General features: G+C 35.0%; 3 protein-coding genes and 1 long non-coding RNA gene across 6 annotated transcripts; 1 reads left to right on the forward strand and 3 right to left on the reverse strand.

The window, feature by feature from the left end:
* The first annotated feature begins 160 nt into the window (after positions 1-160).
* LOC107584447 (uncharacterized) lies at positions 161-2,911 on the forward strand. Its single transcript, XR_001609143.1, has 3 exons — positions 161-198; positions 2,536-2,629; positions 2,786-2,911. It is a non-coding gene; the product is annotated as an uncharacterized lncRNA (long non-coding RNA).
* Positions 2,912-11,544: 8,633 nt separating this feature from the next.
* On the reverse strand, positions 11,545-12,861 carry LOC107584439 (haloacid dehalogenase-like hydrolase domain-containing protein 3). Its single transcript, XM_016271056.1, has 2 exons — positions 12,445-12,861; positions 11,545-12,172 (listed from the first exon to the last, which is right to left on the reverse strand). The coding sequence occupies exons 1-2, from the start codon at positions 12,772-12,774 to the stop codon at positions 11,777-11,779; spliced, it is 726 nt and encodes a 241-aa protein (XP_016126542.1). The 5' UTR covers positions 12,775-12,861; the 3' UTR covers positions 11,545-11,776.
* A 1,236-nt stretch (positions 12,862-14,097) lies between these two features.
* On the reverse strand, positions 14,098-16,605 carry LOC107584434 (probable tRNA pseudouridine synthase 2). 2 transcript variants are annotated; one of them, XM_016271049.1, is made up of 9 exons: positions 16,536-16,605; positions 16,329-16,446; positions 16,035-16,169; positions 15,545-15,619; positions 15,395-15,456; positions 15,121-15,202; positions 14,955-15,027; positions 14,700-14,836; positions 14,098-14,608 (listed from the first exon to the last, which is right to left on the reverse strand). In XM_016271049.1, the coding sequence occupies exons 2-9, from the start codon at positions 16,444-16,446 to the stop codon at positions 14,214-14,216; spliced, it is 1,077 nt and encodes a 358-aa protein (XP_016126535.1). In that variant the 5' UTR covers positions 16,536-16,605; the 3' UTR covers positions 14,098-14,213. The 2 variants fall into 2 exon arrangements, with proteins under 2 accessions (XP_016126535.1, XP_016126534.1); XM_016271048.1 differs by having other exon boundaries at positions 16,329-16,581.
* A 1,173-nt stretch (positions 16,606-17,778) lies between these two features.
* LOC107584444 (probable tRNA pseudouridine synthase 2) lies at positions 17,779-18,381 on the reverse strand. 2 transcript variants are annotated; one of them, XR_001609142.1, is made up of 3 exons: positions 18,307-18,381; positions 18,100-18,217; positions 17,781-17,940 (listed from the first exon to the last, which is right to left on the reverse strand). XR_001609142.1 is itself a non-coding variant. In XM_016271068.1 (2 exons), the coding sequence occupies exons 1-2, from the start codon at positions 18,215-18,217 to the stop codon at positions 17,801-17,803; spliced, it is 258 nt and encodes an 85-aa protein (XP_016126554.1). In that variant the 5' UTR covers positions 18,218-18,360; the 3' UTR covers positions 17,779-17,800. The 2 variants fall into 2 exon arrangements, 1 of the variants encoding a protein (XP_016126554.1); XM_016271068.1 differs by having other exon boundaries at positions 17,779-17,940; positions 18,100-18,360.
* Positions 18,382-21,179: the final 2,798 nt, after the last annotated feature.

The raw sequence follows: 21,179 nt of genomic DNA on the forward strand, positions 1-21,179 counted from the left end.
CAATTTTACAAATAAATTTGATTTGATTTGACGCGACTTGATGCCCCATAAATAGCTACTTTTAGTGACGGAGTGATTGCATCTGTATTGCAAGCACCTGTTTTATTTTTCAAGCATATAGGCAAGGTTTCCAGTAATAAATGTCCCATTATCTCAGTAGGTGGTTTTGGTACAATGATGGTTAAGGAACGGCAGCTGGTAAGAAAACCCTCAGTAGGAATACCCTTGCAATGATAACAAAGTGTTCAATTCTGTCATTAATTATTTACCCTCGTATTTGTCCAAAAACGTTGTGACTTACTTTCTTTACATGTAGGCCTAGATATTTTGAGAAATGTCTCAGTGTTTTTTTGTCCTTACAATGAAATTGAATGGTCACCAAAACTATTTGGTTTCCAGCATTCTTTAAAATATCACCTTTTGTGTTGCACAGAAGAAACACATGCTTACTACCAGGAATTTATTTTTCTGTTGAAAATTCATATATTTTATTTAAAATATTGATTGATGAAGGGTGAAGGAGGAAGAATGGGGTTGGTGTGACCAGGTTCAAACTCCACAGCTCTTTTTATGCAGCAAATATGTCGAACTTAACAATGCTCCGACAAGAGTTTAATCTAGTCAATTTATAAATGTATTTATGATTGAATTGTTATTGCTGCATGGCATGTGGACACTAAAACATTATTGTAACCCGATGAGCTTTTCTGAGCAGTTTTCCTTCGCAATGAAACACTGTGCCCTCTCATTTAACAGGGATTTTCATAAAGGCCCTGTGCACAAAGAATAAGAACATGCCTTGAGGTACCAGACTCTCTTTCAAGTCATTTTAGTGGCACAAGAATGAACATTAGACAGATGTTGTATCAGTATGCGTGGCCTTTACTTAAAAAGTTTAACTTTACTTTTTGCAGACTGTCAATCTTTAAAAAAAAATTATAGCTCCAAGCTGGGATAATTGGGGTCCAAGCACAACCCAGTGGGCAAATTATGTTGAAAAGACATCAGATTGACATCAAAAGACAGGTCAAACATGCAAATCAAACTGATTTCAAAAACATGACACGACGTTGATTTGATGTGAACAGCATTTCTTGAACTTGAACGGGAAAAATATTGGCCTACATATACATTAAACCAATTTCAGTGTGAAATTAACTCAAACTCTGGATGTATTAATATGAATAGCATTTAACATTAAATCGATTGAGAGATCTCGTATATATTTGTGACCCTGGACCACAAAACCAGTCTTAAGTCGCTTGGGTATATTTTTAGCAATAGCCAAAAAATCATTGTATGGGTCAAAATTATAGATTTTTCTTTTATACCAAAAATCATGAGGATATTAAGTAAAGATCATGTTCCATGAAGATATTTTGTACATTTCCAACCGTAAATATATCAAAACTTAATTTTTGATTAGTAATATGCATTGCTAAGGACTTCATTTGGACAACTTTAAAGACGATTTTCTCACTATTTTGATTTTTTTTGCACCCTCAGATTCCAGATTTTCAAATAGTTGTATCTCGGCCAAATATTGTCCTATAATACACCAATGGAAAGTTTATTTATTCAGCTTTTTTGTTCTATTAAAGGTCTATTGTGACCCCTTATAGTAGGTGTTTTTTTTAATTTTTTTTTATTTTTTGAAGGAGGGGGCACAACAATACTATTCTGCTTAGGGCACCCATTTGGCCAGCAGCGGCCCTGGGTCCGCTGATTAGGTTTTGCCATCCCATAGCACAGTCACATGACTTTTTTGATGTGCATGGAGGAATTTACTCGGCAAATGCGTTTCCATCTCCTTTTATTCACATTAACCCTTTTTTGCACTAGTCAAAAACCACCTCAAGCGAGCGTAACAACTTTTTTGCGAATTAAGGGATTTTTATTTGCAATTTGCCGTTTCCTTCACTCGTTTCTGATGTAGACAATGTACGATGTAGACAGCAACTCTAACCCCTGTACAGATAGCTCTCTGCAAGGGTTGCTCTTCTAATTGTTCACAGTAGTTTGGTATTAGTGTATTGCTACGCTAATGGTACAGTACTCTAATAAGCATATCAGAAATTTCAGTATTGATTAAATTACGTTTATTTATAATAAACATTTTCTTAACTCAACTGTCATGTTGGATTTTTTTTCACTTAGCTCATTGCAGTGCAATTCTACGCATATAAGATGCCTTAAAACTCTCTTGCTAGGTAACTTTTGGAGCAGAATGATACATTTTGTGATTTGTGGTGGTTCTGCCATTTTCTGTAAATGTACGATTGAATTAAGCACGCCATGACAAAGATTCCTTCGGCAGTGTCTTACCTGTGTATGCGGAGAGATCCGCATCACAAATCCACTTTAATTTATCCCAGTCTTTCTCTAGCAGCTCTTAAAATAGACTGAAGGTCAGAAGTCAGTTACTCCCACTGATGTTCCAGGGCATTTTAATTGATCTCTGAGTCTAAAGCAAGTGGGCTTTAAGTAGCTATTTCTCATTTGCGCTGGACGCCACTCAAGCCTTTTTCTCTCTAGTGTGTGATGCTGTTGTTCCGCTGTTTTCTCATTGCTGTAACGGTCATGAGTCTGGCAATTTTTGACTTTGTTGGATCCTCATTTTCACATTTGGGTAAGGTTTTCACAATACTAGATGTCACAGAGTCAGTAGCAGTTGTATTTGAATAGTTTTGAACACCTCATCCTAATCTACTTAGCTGTTCTCAACGATATTAGAGTTTCATTGTAGTACTTTTTTTTTATATGTGCTGCTGTGTTTGATTTGTAGGCTCCCTTTTTACATATGGGCAGGTGCAAGAGAATTCTAACTCAACAACGACCATTGCAACCACCACAACAACAACTACCACAACAACCACCTCCAGCACGACGACAACCACTACTACTACACGTGTCAAAAGTATGCTCTGTCTGCCTTTTCCTTTATGCTCAACTCATTTTGGCTTTCATAGACTGAAATCCAGTGTGTATTTTTCTGAACAAGAATTCATATATTCCATGAATATGGAATATATATATACATACTGTATATTAAATGTTAGACTGCAGCCTCAGAAATTAAACAGAAAATATTAGAAATGTTTAATTTATATCAAATTAACATTTAATATTTAGGATTATATAATAATTAGTTTGACATCTAGAGGTTGTCAACTTTTTCTAAGTTTGACAGATATAGATCCTATTGTGAATGTTTTTTCCCCATGTATATGTTTTTTCTTTTTTACTTTTTTTTTGTCCTTGTAATGTTTAATCAATGTGTCAACTTGATCTTCCCATGAAAATGACAGACTTCTTAATGGTGATGTATGCCAGACACCGCCAATCATTTTGTCTGCTAACCCTGCCCCTCAACAATCATCTGCAATAGTGTATTCATTTTTCAGTGCTGTGGTCACATCTCAAAATCCTATCAACAACCGACGGATAGAACCAAGCACCCATCCTACATTTTTTCTTTTCGATAATCTTTTACACTTAGATGTGTGCAAGAATACGCAAGAAATATGTTGTTACTTATGTTTCATCACAACTTTTAAGTATTTTCATTGACTGTATTTTGAAAAAAAAATAAGAAAGTTTAGATTCTATTTTGTCCTCAAATCATAAAAAAATGCTAGAAGTGGCCACATGGTAATAGTAGGCTGCTAAAACAAAGACAGAAGATTTTAGTCATTGTCCATTAAAAATAGATTTTTTTTATTCATTATACTCCAGACAGATTTATCCTGTAGACAAAGCTCACAATGATTAGAAACAGGAATCTGTCAATTTCAAGAAAGCCCCTCAGATCTTGACCGGTAGTCCTGGCTAAGTCTTGCTTTTTCTTGTCTTACACCATGTCGGCTTTTGTACTTTCTTTAGATCAAAAGTGCGCCTTAGGGAGGATAGAGTTTGAGAAACCGGCAAGTCTTGAAAAAATAAAATCTAAAGGGCTGTGATCTTCCAGATAATATTAAATTATTTTTATATTGTAAATATAAATTTAAATATACAATTTACTGATTGGCTGAGAACTTGGAATTTCTTTTCGTCCTTCCACTTCTTCAGTTTCCACCAGTGCCTTCCACAAAACATCACTAATTTGGCTCTAGCCTTGATGATATTAAAGGCTGGAAATGTAATATTAGTAGATAATTCTGTTTGTGTTAAAGTGGGGTCAGTAATGATGATCTTGTGTGCTATTCACAAATTTATGATGAAATGCCAAGTTCTGTCATGAAACTCTAGATGGCGCAGGCTGATGGGTCATTAATGCAAAATGATGGTATTCACAGCTTTAAACTACTGGGCATAATCTGATTGGTTTATGTTGCATACACAGCCAATAAGCTTGCTGCTTTACATTTAAATAGCAGGTTAGCATCCACTAGAGCATTTCGCAGCATGCTTTTAAGCCTGAGACACACCAAGCCAACGGTCGGCCATCTGTGAGCGTCTGTCGGGCTAGTTTGTTTGTTGTGTTCCTCATGTCAGCAGCACTTTGCCCAATTCAACATGTTGGTGCGAATGAGAACTCTGATATGAACGAGTCCGTGCCTGAGAATAAAGCAAAAGTGATGAAAATGAGTAAGTAAGTGAAGGCGGCACAGACAGAAGGCCGTTCTAATGTTACTTGGTCTTTCCCAAGCATTCCAATATGTGAATATTTTCATAACATGAGCCGCTTAAAATTAATAAAGTTATCAACGTAACTGATATTCAAAATGGCAAGCAAGCGCTGCTTTGTTTACATTTTGTATATCTGCGTATATCTCGTATATCCTAGTTTTGGTTTCTCCTTTTGAATGGCGAACATATACTATTTATAGCTGCTGATATGGACAGTTTAGGCGACAACAGTCGGCTTGGTGTGTCCCGGAAGATTTGCTCTGAAACCCTCCACCTTCCCCAGCTCCACCTGTATAGATCTGCTACTGGTTATTAAAAATGCTGCTTGTGCAGCAGCAGCAGTATGTCTTAAATATTCACAGCACCGTATTGGCAGTAGCAAGTTCCTGTACTTACTTAGCAGCAGCAATAATCAACAACAACAGCAATAACCAACAGCAGCAGCAATTCAGCAGCGTAGCAGATCTGTTCTGCCAAGACCAAATAAATGAGACTAATAGTTGGTCATAGGGAAACATAGGCTAATAAACTTTTATTTGAAATTTGTAGGGCATAAAATGTGTCAGTGCTTTTAATTGGTTCTTTTGTCTAACTCATAGTTAAGTTAAAAAGATTGAAATCTGTTCTTCTACCCTTTTTGCTTTGAATTTTGAAAGATGTAGATAAACGCTGCCAGTTTGGACACACCTATTTATTATTTACTGTTTTATTTTTTTGTAAGAAGTCTCTTATGCTAAACATGCCACGTTTATTTAATCAAAATACAGTAAAAACAGCACTGTTAAATATTATTACCATTTAAAATAAGTTTTGTATTTTATATATTTCAAAATGTTATTTATTTCTGTGATGCAAAGCTGAATTTTTCAGTCCAGCCAGTTTTCAGTGTCACATGATCCTTTAGAAATCATTCTAATATGCTGATTTAGTTCTGAAGAAACATTTCTTCTAATTATTATTATTATTATTATGAATATATATATATTTTTTGGGAAACCGTTATACTTTTTTGTTAGGATTCTTTGATGAATAGAAAGTTCAAAAGAACAGCATTTATTGGAAATGGAAATCTTTTGTAACAATTTAAAAGTCTTTCCCGTCTACTGTCCTTGCAGAATAATAGTATTAATTGCTTTCAAAAAACATTACTGAACCCAAACATTTGAACAGTAAATAAATAAGATTTTTTCTTAAGAAAAATCACATGTAGAAATAATTTATATTTGTCTACAAACCTGTTTTCAAAAATGTAAGTTTTAAAATGAAATGCTTTTTAAAAACAATTCAGTCAAGTGTATCTAAACTTTAGCCTGGTAGCATATTTCATGTTATGTTGTGAGTATATGTTCCTTGTCTTAGTGGGCAGATTATGTGTAATCACTGGAGGAACTGAATATCCCCAGACATAATTATGCAACTAGAAATGGAATTGTTGGAATTTGTCCATACAAATACCCCTCAGTTATCTCTGCCAGTCTGCTCGCAGTGATGCTTGTTGACAGAGTATTGCAAACCTTTAATTAGATTTGTCAACAGGACGTTGTTACATACTTTGTCAGCATCGTCAGACATTTCTAATTGTTAGATAGAACTGTGGCTGTTTCCACAGTAACACATCAATACATTTTTCATCAGTCATCAGTTTGAAGTAAAACACTGTGTCATGTTTGTCTTACATATGTGTATGTTTTGTCAATTTTCTCTTCCACTTCCATCTTCTTGTCTTCTCGTCTCATCAGAAAATGTTCCTTATGCACAAGGTATTAATTTCTAAAGTGTTTTGGAGTAGATTGATCAAACCCCTCTGCTTTCCCTATTCCTAGAATTTTATTATGTGATCAAAAAAGTTTCTACATTGCTTGCAATGAATTAATGCCTTTATTTTTCATTTGTGTTTTTCTCATGCAGTGGTTTGACCTGGGTTTTCTGGAGCTCACGCAGGTGCTCTCTTAAAAATGAGACCACAAAATCTTCCATCTTACTCCTGGACTTCGCTATGACTGCGTTTCTCAGGCTGGCACAGCTGGTAAGCGCAGCACATATTGAGAGCATTTCGATGTGGGCAGTGGGAGAACTCAATCAAACATGGAACTTGACATTCAGACAGACTGTGTCATTCCAAAAAGGATATTTTTGGAACAACAGCAGCAATAACAAGAGTTAAAGATGGAACTCAAAACTCTGAAAGAAGAACTCGGAACAAGCTACATGGAACTCAACTACAGGATCCAGTGATGTAGAGACAGGGCCATTTGGAATAAGGTACAGATCGATGGGCAAACAAACTGATCTGAAAGTGAAAACTATGAGAGAGGTTTTAGAGAAATCATTCTTACTAACAGAGCTTATCTTAAAGCTATAAATATCGTTATAGATGTATAAGACAACACTCTCCCTGTTTTTGTCTTTTAACATACTGTTATTATAAGAAAAACACTAATAATGTGCCATTGATGGGATGTGAAACTCACTAAAAAGTAGTTTAATATATACTTTTTAACAAGGATATAATATCACACTATTTGCTGTATCACGTTAATGGATAAAGAATGGGAGATAACATTAAAGTCAGTCAGGTAGCATAGTAATATTAAAACTATAACAGACTCTTTTGCCAATTTATTTGAGCTTGATCTCCTTATAATGTTGATAAAAAAAAAAAATCGTAAACAACTTTTCATAGATTAACAGCAAACATGAGACACTATAGCTGGCTCTGAGGGACAAATAATATATTTTACACAACACTTTTAATTTGTTTTTTAATAAAAATATTGGAAATATATGGTAAAAAAAATTCACAATTTTGACCTGTAACTTAAAGTTATGCATAGATTCACAAATCCAACACGATATTTTCTTCATGCACAAAAAGTGCTTGTTCCTATAATGTGCTATCAAAGATTTGTCAACATCAGTAGGGTAAATGGTTTGTAAACGGAGCCTCAGTATGTTCACTATTTTTAGTCACGGTATGACGTCACATAACATCTGCATGTTCACATATGGTATGATTGGATGCATGTATGTGGGATAACATAATTACACATTTCACTGTGCACTTGTGTGATGTACATTTGAAACACATTGTGAATACAGTCACCTTTAGAGCTACACTTTTGTTTTCAATGATGGATGTTTGTGGAATAAAACACTTCACTGTATCCTAAAGTCCACCATTATCATGTTTATTGGGGCATGCATATGCATACAGAGGCTCAAATCATTATTGATATTATTCAATTTGATGCACACTGTCCTTATTAACTTATGCTTATATTACACTTTTACACTGAAATATTTTAATCCATATGTTTATTTTGTTCTCATTGTCTTATCTGTCCCCAAACATTTGCCAATCTCATGTTATAAAACAAATGTTGATTGACCCTTAAGGTCCGAGGGTTTATATACAGTATATCTTTATTTTGGAATGTCAAAATGTGGTGCTGGTACAAATATAAAATGTGCCATTGTATGTTTTATTCAATCAAAACCCTTCTCGGAAGCTGGCAAATGACTGATCTAGTACAAAAAAGAAAAGAAAAAGAAAATGATTTGGTGGGCTTAGATTTGGCTGTGTTCTGTTATGAGATCGTGGAGGCATTTACTGCCTGATCACTGTGTGAAGATTCATGAAATATTTGATATATTGATCCCAAAAGTCATCCAAGTGATCAATTAAACTCTTAGGCTGTTAGCATGGGCAACATTTGCGTTATTGTCTATTTGAATGATTTTGATCGGCCTGAAAGAACAGATTCAGGATGATTGATCTATGTTTATTTATTGATCTATGCGACTGATCCTGATATGCAACTTAATTATAAACATTTATTATATAAACAAACAAATGTGATTGATTGTATAAGGACTGCGTATAAAATTCACGAAAAATGAGTGAATGAGAGTGCAATGACAGAAAAGAAAATGTATGTAATTGAGTGTTAAACCTCAGATATATCAAATTAAATGTTTGTTTTTTTTTGTAACGTAAGCATTGGAAATTTCGGACTGAACAGTTTTGTAACATGCAGTCCTTGCATAATTTCCAGATGTGGAATTGCAGTCATCCGTTATGATGATGTCTCACTCATAGACTAACAGATGAATTGGCCTTAGACTAGAGATGATGCTCAGTGTCGCATCTCTTGCTTTGTTCCAACTTAATCCTGTTTAAACCTGGTCAACTGCTTATTGACTGACATTTATGTATGATATACTGTAAACACCATCCGTCGTTCTCTTTAAAATACTGTCTTGTTTCATGTTGGGAAAAATGCTTTGTGTAAATGTGTGGGAATATTATTTTGGTTGTTCTGTATATGGAGAATGAGGTGTTTTCTTGACTATCACTGATCATCAGTCAAGCATGAAGGTAAGAGTTAGATGATTCCAATAAGACTGTCACATGCTTGGCTGTATGACATTTTGTTGAGTGTTTTGACCTCTTTTGTCTAAGTTTGCATATTTTTTCCAAATATCACAAAGTGCGGCAAAATTTGGACTGGACCTGATTCTTTCTTACCTATCGTAATTTCTCGTTTCATCAAACTTTTTATGAAGCACACTTCCTCCTTGCCAAGTTATAAACCACTATGTCCAGATGTATCCTCCATCATCTGAATACTTTAAAAGGATCAAACAAAGAGCCAGAGTGCTCTTTTTGCTGCGGGTAAAGCTTGGCTCCTTTATTTACTTATTTGCCAATTTATTTATTTGTTTGTTTAGCTGAACCTTTTGTAAGATGAGGGGAAGGCCCCTAGAGATCATGGCTGAGAGCAGTTAAGCTTGCGCATGAGTGACCACATGATGCAAAGTGCCTGCGTGTTGGACATTGCGTGAGTATTTTTTTTGCTTGTAATTTACTTTCTGTGCTCATACCCTATTTTGGCTTCAATTCTCTCCACATATTTTATTCCATTTTATTTATTTATAAAGCAAGTAGTTTTTCCCTCAAGTGAAGTGCCCCAGGAAGGAACCCTTACTTGCTAAATAGATGCCATGGAACTTTTCCACAGCACAAAAGGTTCCTTATGGTGGAAGAAAGTTCTTTAGATTAAAATAAAATAAAATTGTTCTTTAGTGGAACTGTTTACTGAAGGTTCTTTGGGGAACCCAAAACAGTGGTTCTGTTCTCTTATTTTGGAGCCTTTATTTTTGTCTTTCTTCCATCTGTATTTCGCATATTTCATCTTAACTGCTCTTAACCTCGAGCTCCTCTCCCTTTCTTCTTCTACCACGATCCTCTGTTGATGGGTTTCCCAATCCCATTAAGATTTTCAATTGGATTGCAGCACAGCCCCTCAGAGCCGACTGGCTGAGCCTCTAAAGCCAGCTTTGTTTTAAGCGCTCTGCTGAGGGAACTCCAGCAATATACACAACACGCATACGGAGCAGCGAGATAGAAACACAAAAGAGAGGATGTATTCCAGTTGTCGATTATGTGAACATCGCCTGAGGAAGCACTCAGGGAACAGCGACTATTCACCGTCTGTGTCCTGCTGGTGTTTGCCCTCATTTCATAATCTTCTCATCGTATGCAAATTCCACAATAATTGCATAATCATTTTCATATTTTATTTTTGGCCATTCTCATTTTTGCCCCAGTTTGTCAGTCTTTTAATGTCGAACCATAGCTGGCATCTGCTGGAGCAGATGGGGAGGTATAAGAGTATTAGGGTTAAGTGATCTCCCTCTCCACCATCCATCCACAGCAGCCTCGGCGCTGAAACAATGATATCAGCACTCTACAGAAACTACCCCTATTGTCTTTAATGTTATTGTCTGAACTATTTCGCTGAAGAATTTATATTCTGATTCGGCCAACGATGTAAAAAAAACCCCCCAAACAATTAGATTTTATAAATAATTTTGTTTGCTTTTCTGATGTTATCGGACCATGAAAATTCATAAAGTTCAACTGTTCACACCAACTTAAAGTAATAATGTCCCTCATTCAGTCCACTACAAGACATTTGATACAGCGCCATCTGCTGAGTTTATAGAAAAATTTAGTTTCAAACATAAGTTTTTTTTATGCGTTTTTGTCTTTAACTATAGATTAATTTATTTAATAATCTATATACACATCCTAATCAATTTATTATTTGTCAATTGATCAGTTAACAATTGATCATTAATTTCTATATATATATATATATATATATATATATATATATCCATCCATTTTTAAGAATTTTCAAAAATCATGTTTTGTCTTGAAAATGTAAAAAACTGAGCCATCTGTTTTTGCAAATAAACTCTTCATAGAGAGAGAGACTGAGACTATCAGTCAAAGCTTTATATTTCGGGACTTATATCTGACCAGTATTTTACCAGATGCTACATCTACAAACAATTAGATTTTATAAATAATTTTGTTTGCTTTTCTGATGTTATCGGACCATGAAAATTCATAAAGTTCAACTGTTCACACCAACTTAAAGTAATAATGTCCCTCATTCAGTCCACTACAAGACATTTGATACAGCGCCATCTGCTGAGTTTATAGAAAAATTTAGTTTAAAATATAAGTTTTTTTATGCGTTTTTGTCTTTAACTATAGATTAATTTATTTAATAATCTATATACACATCCTAATCAATTTATTATTTGTCAATTGATCAGTTAACAATTGATCATTAATTTCTATATATATATATATATATATATATATATATATCCATCCATTTTTAAGAATTTTCAAAAATCATGTTTTGTCTTGAAAATGTAAAAAACTGAGCCATCTGTTTTTGCAAATAAACTCTTCATAGAGAGAGAGACTGAGACTATCAGTCAAAGCTTTATATTTCGGGACTTATATCTGACCAGTATTTTACCAGATGCTACATCTACAAATGTGGTGGATAACAATCAGACAATTTTCACAAACAATATATAATTTATTGGCAGATTAACAATAAAATATAATGTATTGGCAGTATATTACGATTTCATGAAATCTAAACTTCTAAAAGAACATGATTTTTTGTTTTCCAGTCCCACATTTTGATATTTCGGCGTACATGTTGTTTCATCATATGAAATCTGCATCTGGAAAAAATATGGTCCATTTAAAAATTAGTTTAACCCTGCAGCAACATTACATAATCATCAGCTGCACTGGATATAATTTGTGCACTCTTCAGTCTGCATCCTGTTTTAATCGAGCTGGTAGTTCATCTAGGCTGTGTAATCTATGCTGTGGAGGAACATCAAGGTGCCCTTGACAGACTTGTCTGTCAAGCAGATAACCTCGAATACCCAATGAGCGTGAGGTCAGGTAGTCGTTCACATAATGGTCCCCAACATGAACTACACTGGAGGCTGGAACACCACACCGTACCAGTGCCTGGGTAAAAATGGCAGGGTCTGGTTTAGCAACCCCAGCTTCTTCTGAGGTCAGGAGAAATGAGAAGTGAGTGAGAAGTCCACATCCCCTCAGGATCCCTTCCAAACGCTTGTCGAAGTTGGAAACAACACCTTGCTTGAGTCCCAAAGCGGTGCAGAACTTGAGGGTGCTATTAGAATCAGGAAACACCTGATGGTGACACAATTTGAGATTATAAAACTCCATCTTCATTTTAAAGTCATTGTAGCATACTTCAACATAACAGTATGTACTTGCCTACATTTAAGCTATTTTAACAAGTCATTTTTGAGGACAAGAAATAACTGGCAATGGAGATGTGTATTGAACGAGCGCCCCCTACAGGAGATTCTGGAATTAGTAATAAAACCGCTTAAAATACTGAGTTTGAAATAAATAACAATTTTAAAGGCTAAAAATATCTGAAGTCAAATACCCCTTACCTCCCAGTTTTCTGGTCCACAAAAGTTGTGATAAAGGTTGTTGGCTAGTCTATCCAGTAAAGCAAGGTCATCTACCGCACACTGGGCAAAAGTGTCCCTCACTAGTCCAGTCCACCACACCTGGCTGTTCATGCCCTGAGCTCTGCCATAGTTGGGAAATAGGCGTGATTGCTGCCGGTAAGCCTGTCTGAAAGCAGTTTCTAGCTGCGCAGCTGGCAGCTTGAGTCCTGCTCGCTCTGCTTCGCTGCAGTACTGCTCTCCAACCGAGCGCCGGACCTTTAACAGAGTGTCCTTCACATCCCATAACACCCAACGCACCGGCCCTCGCATCACCGACACGGCTGGAAACCGACACGTCTTATGCTCTGATAATAGGAGTGACACACGTAACCCACAGAAGATAACGTAGGGTTGGAAAGCAAGGTGATAGAAGGAAAATAGAGTGTTTACTAGAAGATTACTAGAAGTTGTTTTCCTCTAGGGGGCGCCTGGCGGCTCAAAAAGCCGAATCCCACATTGAAACGCATTTAAATCTCAGTGCTTTTTTTTGTGCCGCTGGAGATATTTGAACCCTAAAAACAGTAACCTATAAAAAAATATATATATTTTTTAAAGATTTGATAATTAAAAAGATTCTGACATAGATTTCAAATTTGCACCAGCAATCTCAAATGAACTACAGAAATGTCTCATCCAGAATAAACAATAACAACAAAAAGCAACCAGTATATCATGAGGATGTGCTACTTCTGCAGCGGTCTGAACAATTATTTACAGCCGAGAATATAAATTTAGAAACTTTAAAAACGGTTCAATTTAAAATACAAGTCCCGTCGTTTTGACAACCCTACTCGGTTCATGCGAATAGCCTTTCTACCCACTATTTCTATTATACAGTGAACGAGTTCTTCATTACAAATGTCCGGACAGGATTGGATCAAGCGAACAAGGGTTCCACTTTTGAAATAAGTTCGACTATAGTTAGGAAACGCGTTCTATATCTTTACAGCCGATACTTAGACATTACATTTTAGTCAATACGTTTGTCTTCGGTCCTTGTACAACAGATGATTTCCTGAAAGCAGGAAATATCATGATATCACAGGTTTCACTGTATTAGTGTGCACATACAGTGGGGAAAAAAAGTATTTAGTCAGCCACCAATTGTGCAAGTTCTCCCACTTAAAAAGATGAGAGAGGCCTGTAATTTACCAATTAATTCTTTAAAAATCCTATAATATGATTTTCTGGATTTTTTCCCCTCATTTTGTCTCTCATAGTTGAGGTATACCTATGATGAAAATTACAGGCCTCTCTCATCTTTTTAAGTGGGAGAACTTGCACAATTGGTGGCTGACTAAATACTTTTTTGCCCCACTGTAGACTCCCATGGTTAATCAGGTTAATAATATTTTCTATGGCCTAGCCCTACTCCTGACATAACCATCACAGAAAACTGTGCAGGACACTATATTTAAACAGAAATACGATTTGACTGATTTATAAGACTTTTTAATTAGTGAGGACATGTAAAAGTCATAATATTTCACTATTTAAGTGAGGACATTTGGCCCTCACAAGTATAGCTAAACAAGTACACACACAACCTAAATATTATCAATGATGACACTGAGAACATAACTAAAATGCAGTTTTAATGATGCACAATGATGATCGTATAACAAATTCATAAATTATAGTGAACAGATAAATACGTCTCAGAATTCAGAAATCAAATCATCCTAATTGAGGCAGATGATTCGTTTAACTTAATGTTTTGTTCTCCCCTCACTCAGTGTCACAGGTGTCTCTCTGTCCACAACTGTATCAGAAGTAGAGCTTGAGAGTTCAACATGCTGTTGATTTATTTGCTCAGTTTGACTTCTGGTTTGCTCTTGGACCTGTGCATTTGAGTTCAATTGACCAGCAGTCTGCTTGTACATTTCTGACTTTCTGATTTTGCGAGTAGCCTTGCTAAAGTGAGCAATAGCTTGTATAATGCTGCCAGCAGTCCAGTGTTGTCGGGTGAGTGCATTCTCTACTTTGAAGGGACCGTCTCGTGTACGACGCACTCCAGAACAGACAGCAGACGTCCGCAGCTCTAGTCCAACCTCGTGAATCAATTTACGCAGATATTTCTGAGTCTCATTCACACACTGGACCTCTGATTTGAAATGAGAAAAAGAAATGTTAAAGGACACATGTTAAACATAAACTTATGTATAAGTACGTTATATAGAATTCAGAGAACTAACCCAATGTGAAATGTGGTGGATTGAAATGTATGCATCGCAGACCAGTCAGAATCGGTGGGCTTTTACCATGAGGATACAATAAACCCCTCACTGCAAGCTCGTAAGCCTCCTGAGTGTGCAGATCCACCTGAGAATACCTGCACAGAGACATAATAACATACTCAGAGACATGCTATACATTAACCAAATATTTACACACAGTCAGACAGTATGCAATTTAATATTATGTCGAATAATATTCTTATAGCGACTCACATAATTAAGGCTTTCTGGTTGGCTCCCTGTATCATGGCAAGAACTCTCTCGAGCTTATCCAGGGTAACATGGTCTAGAAAATAAAGACAAAGTTTACTACAAATTCTTAGTCTGTATACTATACGTAACAAATATGATAGTTATGATATTGTAATGCACACATTACCGTATGTTGTTTTTTCAATGACTCGGCCTGTGTGAGTGAAATTATCAGTGGCTTTTCCAAACTCCCCTTCAAGTGTGTAGTCCTTCATATATAAAACAAACACATTTGCAGTCTGCATAAAATTGTCTACTAGACATCTGCTAAAAGTCCTGATTTGATCATCCCTTAGTATGAATTAATAATCAATCAGCGGAAAAAATACAGGCAGAATAAAAAATAAAATAGCAGTTAAATGTGAGATTAATTATTACGCAATATAAAATATAACCTTTACCCGAGTTACATGTGATTTGCACAGATGCTCCAGCACTCCATTTCCTTTCCCAACGCCTAAAACTGAGGTAGAGATATGACAGAATTGAGCACAGAGTGCATTCCACAATTAAATCACTTGAAAATTTAAGAGTTAAACATTTTTGGTCACCTAACACCCCAGAGGAAAAAGCATCCAATCGATGGCCAACTCCAACGTGAACCTTATGAAACTGTGGCCCTGTCACTACAGAGGAAAAGCAAGTTATCATTTTAAAGGTAACAATGCATGACTGATTTACAGTTATGCATCAATCTCATATATATATATATATATATATATATATATATATATATATATACACACACACATATATATATATAGTAGTTATACAAGTATAACTAAGATTATTTGATTATTTTTCATGACAAATATGCATGACCCCAATTCTCAGCACAGCAATGAAAATCTTAAATAGTAAAATATACATTACGGTAGTATTTGTTGCACTGCCTTTAAAGTATGCTAATTTAAAAAACAAACAAAACTATAATTAATTAATTCTTGATTATTATGAAAAGAATGTCATAATGCAAAAACTATTAATGGTTCTAAAGTGTTTATGTGACCTGGACATATTTTTGAAGGTTTAGCCACTAACCTAGAGGATGGTCTGCCAGTGTGGGGACCATAGAGGGTGATAATACGACATCTTTGGAGCTGCTGTTTTCTCCACCGGACAGAAGCTGGAACTGCACTGCAAGCTGAGGAGCTGGTGGAGGACAGGAGTTCAGCGCTTCAGAGGAGGATGACAGGGAATGCATTGACGGAAGAGAAGAAAGTTAGTTTTCAGTTGCACTAATAATCATGTAATTAAATTAACTAATCATTTATAACCAAGGTAGTCGTTATCTATAAGCATTTACTTCACAAGTGACACAGACACTAACGTTACCTTTTAATAAATTGGACTCTATGCTGTCACGAACATGTTTCCAGTGAACTCCCTGCGGTTTGTACACAGCAAACAGACCATCCATTTTACGGAAAAGACGTACAGCCTGAGAGGTCATCTTCGCCCAGAAACAAATGTTACAAGCATCAATATAATCTTAGGTAAATAAACAAGGACGCAAACATTCACATGCTGCTTGTACGGCACCGAAACGCTGGCGTGACCTTCTTCTTCTACTGGAGTGGCGTTACAGTATTACAGTCGCTTTAGCGCCCTCTACTGGACGAGATACTTCAGAACCATGCCAGATAAATGCTAGCATGTTTTTTTTTTAAAGAATTTACCGCAAACCTAATTACTACTAGTACTATGCATCATAATGTTGTCTCCCCATTATAAATGTCTTAATAAACGGGAAAGTGTCACAAGATCTAAAATTGGAATCAAATTAGAATATTTTTATGGGTTGTAGCCTACCTAGCCTCCAAACTCCAGCATAGCTACAAACATAAGCAGCTGCCATTTTGGTGGGAAAAACAACATTAGAGTGATTTAGCAATGATATTAATAATGTGACATTTTATGGTAGCCTATTACTAGTTGGATATATAGACATCCCAAATGTTTTAGAAAATTACAGATATTATCATTAGGCTAAATCAACATTTCAAAAGATGGTTCTTTTGAAATATCTTAACTTGCCTATAACTTGCACCAACTTTATTTTCTAACTAACTATGAAATTTTGTTAGAAATGTAATTACAAAATGTGTTTTTTCCAGCAGTGGTTTTGCATGTTGTTTTCAAAAACCTATAATTCAAAATCCTTTTGAATTAGAATATGTTTGTGAATTCTATCAAAAGTCAAATGCTATGAAATTCAGTAATATTATATTTCCTGGATGTTTTTTTTTTAATTAAGCAAAATAGGCTAAAAAACACGTTTGAATTGTTTGTTTTTTATTTGTACGTTTTTAGAGTGAAATGTTATGGTTAATATATCATATACTATACATACTGTATAATTTAAAATTCTTATAAATTAAAGAAGAGTCAATGTGGTCGAGAGACATAAGATATAAAAGCAAATGATTTGATGAGATGAGTGTAAAACAGTGAAGTCAGCATTTCTTTTAAAAGGGTTAAATAGGGTTAATCCTTAAGTATTATATATATACACACACACATATATATATATAGTAGTTATACAAGTATAACTAAGATTATTTGCATTATTTTCATGACAAATATGCATGACCCCAATTCTCAGCACAGCAATGAAAATCTTAAATAGTAAAATATACATTACGGTAGTATTTGTTGCACTGCCTTTAAAGTATGCTAATTTAAAAAACAAACAAAACTATAATTAATTAATTCTTGATTATTATGAAAAGAATGTCATAATGCAAAAACTATTAATGGTTCTAAAGTGTTTATGTGACCTGGACATATTTTTGAAGGTTTAGCCACTAACCTAGAGGATGGTCTGCCAGTGTGGGGACCATAGAGGGTGATAATACGACATCTTTGGAGCTGCTGTTTTCTCCACCGGACAGAAGCTGGAACTGCACTGCAAGCTGAGGAGCTGGTGGAGGACAGGAGTTCAGCGCTTCAGAGGAGGATGACAGGGAATGCATTGACGGAAGAGAAGAAAGTTAGTTTTCAGTTGCACTAATAATCATGTAATTAAATTAACTAATCATTTATAACCAAGGTAGTCGTTATCTATAAGCATTTACTTCACAAGTGACACAGACACTAACGTTACCTTTTAATAAATTGGACTCTATGCTGTCACGAACATGTTTCCAGTGAACTCCCTGCGGTTTGTACACAGCAAACAGACCATCCATTTTACGGAAAAGACGTACAGCCTGAGAGGTCATCTTCGCCCAGAAACAAATGTTACAAGCATCAATATAATCTTAGGTAAATAAACAAGGACGCAAACATTCACATGCTGCTTGTACGGCACCGAAACGCTGGCGTGACCTTCTTCTTCTACTGGAGTGGCGTTACAGTATTACAGTCGCTTTAGCGCCCTCTACTGGACGAGATACTTCAGAACCATGCCAGATAAATGCTAGCATGTTTTTTTTTTAAAGAATTTACCGCAAACCTAATTACTACTAGTACTATGCATCATAATGTTGTCTCCCCATTATAAATGTCTTAATAAACGGGAAAGTGTCACAAGATCTAAAATTGGAATCAAATTAGAATATTTTTATGGGTTGTAGCCTACCTAGCCTCCAAACTCCAGCATAGCTACAAACATAAGCAGCTGCCATTTTGGTGGGAAAAACAACATTAGAGTGATTTAGCAATGATATTAATAATGTGACATTTTATGGTAGCCTATTACTAGTTGGATATATAGACATCCCAAATGTTTTAGAAAATTACAGATATTATCATTAGGCTAAATCAACATTTCAAAAGATGGTTCTTTTGAAATATCTTAACTTGCCTATAACTTGCACCAACTTTATTTTCTAACTAACTATGAAATTTTGTTAGAAATGTAATTACAAAATGTGTTTTTTCCAGCAGTGGTTTTGCATGTTGTTTTCAAAAACCTATAATTCAAAATCCTTTTGAATTAGAATATGTTTGTGAATTCTATCAAAAGTCAAATGCTATGAAATTCAGTAATATTATATTTCCTGGATGTTTTTTTTTTAATTAAGCAAAATAGGCTAAAAAACACGTTTGAATTGTTTGCTTTTTATTTGTACGTTTTTAGAGTGAAATGTTATGGTTAATATATCATATACTATACATACTGTATAATTTAAAATTCTTATAAATTAAAGAAGAGTCAATGTGGTCGAGAGACATAAGATATAAAAGCAAATGATTTGATGAGATGAGTGTAAAACAGTGAAGTCAGCATTTCTTTTAAAAGGGTTAAATAGGGTTAATCCTTAAGTATGTAGAGATATTGTGAAAGATCTGTGTGCCAACCTGCCATATGCCTTTAATTACACCACTGCCATCATATTGATAGAGCAGCACATTACAATAAATGCACAAAATGAGTAAATATTATACAGTTCACACAATGCATATGTGTATTCTGTAATGTTGCAGCCTAAAGGCAGTCATAATGAAATTAAGCAGGTAAATAAAGTAAATGTTGAACAAATAATATAAAGCGTGTTCATTCAGCCTGATTGTGACTGTCGGGAAGCTGGTCTATTCAAACAGTCTTCTCCATTGTGAAAAACACCAGCTAAAACAAAGCTTTGACCTTCACTTTTGTCATAATTATTTATTGTATAACACATCGACCTGTCAAAATTAACCCACATACAAAAACGACATTATAAAATATTTAATGGTTTACATAGTTTGCACATTGAATAATCTGACAGAGTGCTGATAAAGAAGTGTAATGGGGTAACAAGTATAAATCTTGGCGTGGCTCAACAGTTTATGACCTGTCCCCAATAAAACAACACTGTTTATTACATGTACACGTTGGCTTATTGGCATAATTAGCATAATTGGTATAAGTTTATGTTTTAAACGGGTGCCGTATTGGGGGAGAGGTTAGGACGATTCCAAGGGCCCGGTGAGGGAGAGGGGGCCCGGGAACGTGGAACGCGATCGCGGGAGGGGGCACGAGTCAATGATGTTCAAGGGGCCCAAAAACCATAGCAGCACCCTTGGCTTTAACATTCATTTGTATTTACCATTGGAATTAAATCAGACCTGCACATTCTCCTTAAAATTACAGGAAGAACAAATAATTTAAATTATTATTCTACCTTAAACATTGCATTGAATGCACTGAACACTTTAATAAAATGACAAACGATTTACTATTTTCAAACCATTTTTAATTGCTATGAAGCAGCAAATATAATTATGCCATTCACATTGTATATGAATTCATCTTTATTACACATTTATCATAGATCATGGGTCATTAGTCTAGTACTGAGATGAATCAGGTCTATTAGATAAGTATGGCAAAGTCTGACAAGCACTGTTTTAGATTATTAACAGCTACAGCATGCAATGTATCACCAGCTAAAAGATGAATTCAACTAATTGTATTTGCAAAAATGCTAGAAAATAGAAAATATCTATATACAAATTTAGTACGATTTCATAAGAAATGGAACATTTGTAATGACTGTATTATATATATATAAAAAAATAATGACAACATATTATAGTTTTTGTAGAAAATATATATGTACATACATACATACATATATACTTTTATTTTTATTTTTTTATCACATTATTATCATACATACATCTACATACATACATCATGTCATGGTCTTTCTTTTCTTCTATTTCATATTGCTTTTGCTCTTTCATTTTTATATGTCCTCTGTAGCCATAGCGTCCTGAAGTTTTCCACTAAGGAAAATAATTCAACAAAAACATCCAAACTAATTATTCAATGGAATGGAAATGAAGCTTTCAACTTCTATTTTGCTGGAATGGAAAATGGAAATGTATTTAAATATGTTCCTGGTAGAGGAAGAACCTTCTTCCTCATCCTACTTTATCCAGTATTATGAAATGTGTTGTTCAAATAAAACTGCATTGAATTGTTTGAAATGAAAATAAGTATACTGTATATGGTATGATGCAATATTGTGTACACATACGCCCATATAGTTCAACCTTTTCTTAATGTCTTACCAAATAGGGAACACAGGAGCAAATGCCCTCACAAGAAACTGTTTCAAAGATTCTTTTTTATAATTCTAAAAGAGCTCTAAAAAGAGGTATGCAATTGTTTTCTTCACATTTTTAGCATATAAATGCATTTAAGTTACATAACAAAGCTGTCAACACCATCCAAAACCACAAGGATGTGAC

Source organism: Sinocyclocheilus grahami, unplaced genomic scaffold, assembly GCF_001515645.1.
Source record: "Sinocyclocheilus grahami isolate Dianchi unplaced genomic scaffold, SAMN03320097.WGS_v1.1 scaffold60.1, whole genome shotgun sequence".
Classification (NCBI taxonomy): domain Eukaryota; kingdom Metazoa; phylum Chordata; class Actinopteri; order Cypriniformes; family Cyprinidae; genus Sinocyclocheilus; species Sinocyclocheilus grahami.

Bases quoted from the DNA above. Each gene is read 5' to 3' on its own strand.
- LOC107584439 (XM_016271056.1), bottom strand. From the start codon at position 12,774: ATGCGAGGGCCGGTGCGTTGGGTGTTATGGGATGTGAAGGACACTCTG. The intron at 12,173-12,444 runs GTAAGGGGTATT...TGTCACCATCAG, and splicing joins GTGGACCAGAAAACTGGGAG to GTGTTTCCTGATTCTAATAG.
- LOC107584434 (XM_016271049.1), bottom strand. From the start codon at position 16,446: ATGACCTCTCAGGCTGTACGTCTTTTCCGTAAAATGGATGGTCTGTTT. The intron at 15,620-16,034 runs GTTAGTGGCTAA...TTTCCTCTGTAG, and splicing joins ACTGGCAGACCATCCTCTAG to TGACAGGGCCACAGTTTCAT. The intron at 15,203-15,394 runs GTAAAGGTTATA...TTATATATGAAG, and splicing joins GCAAATCACATGTAACTCGG to GACTACACACTTGAAGGGGA.
- LOC107584444 (XM_016271068.1), bottom strand. From the start codon at position 18,217: ATGACCTCTCAGGCTGTACGTCTTTTCCGTAAAATGGATGGTCTGTTT. The intron at 17,941-18,099 runs GTAACGTTAGTG...CCTCCTCTGAAG, and splicing joins AGAGTCCAATTTATTAAAAG to CGCTGAACTCCTGTCCTCCA.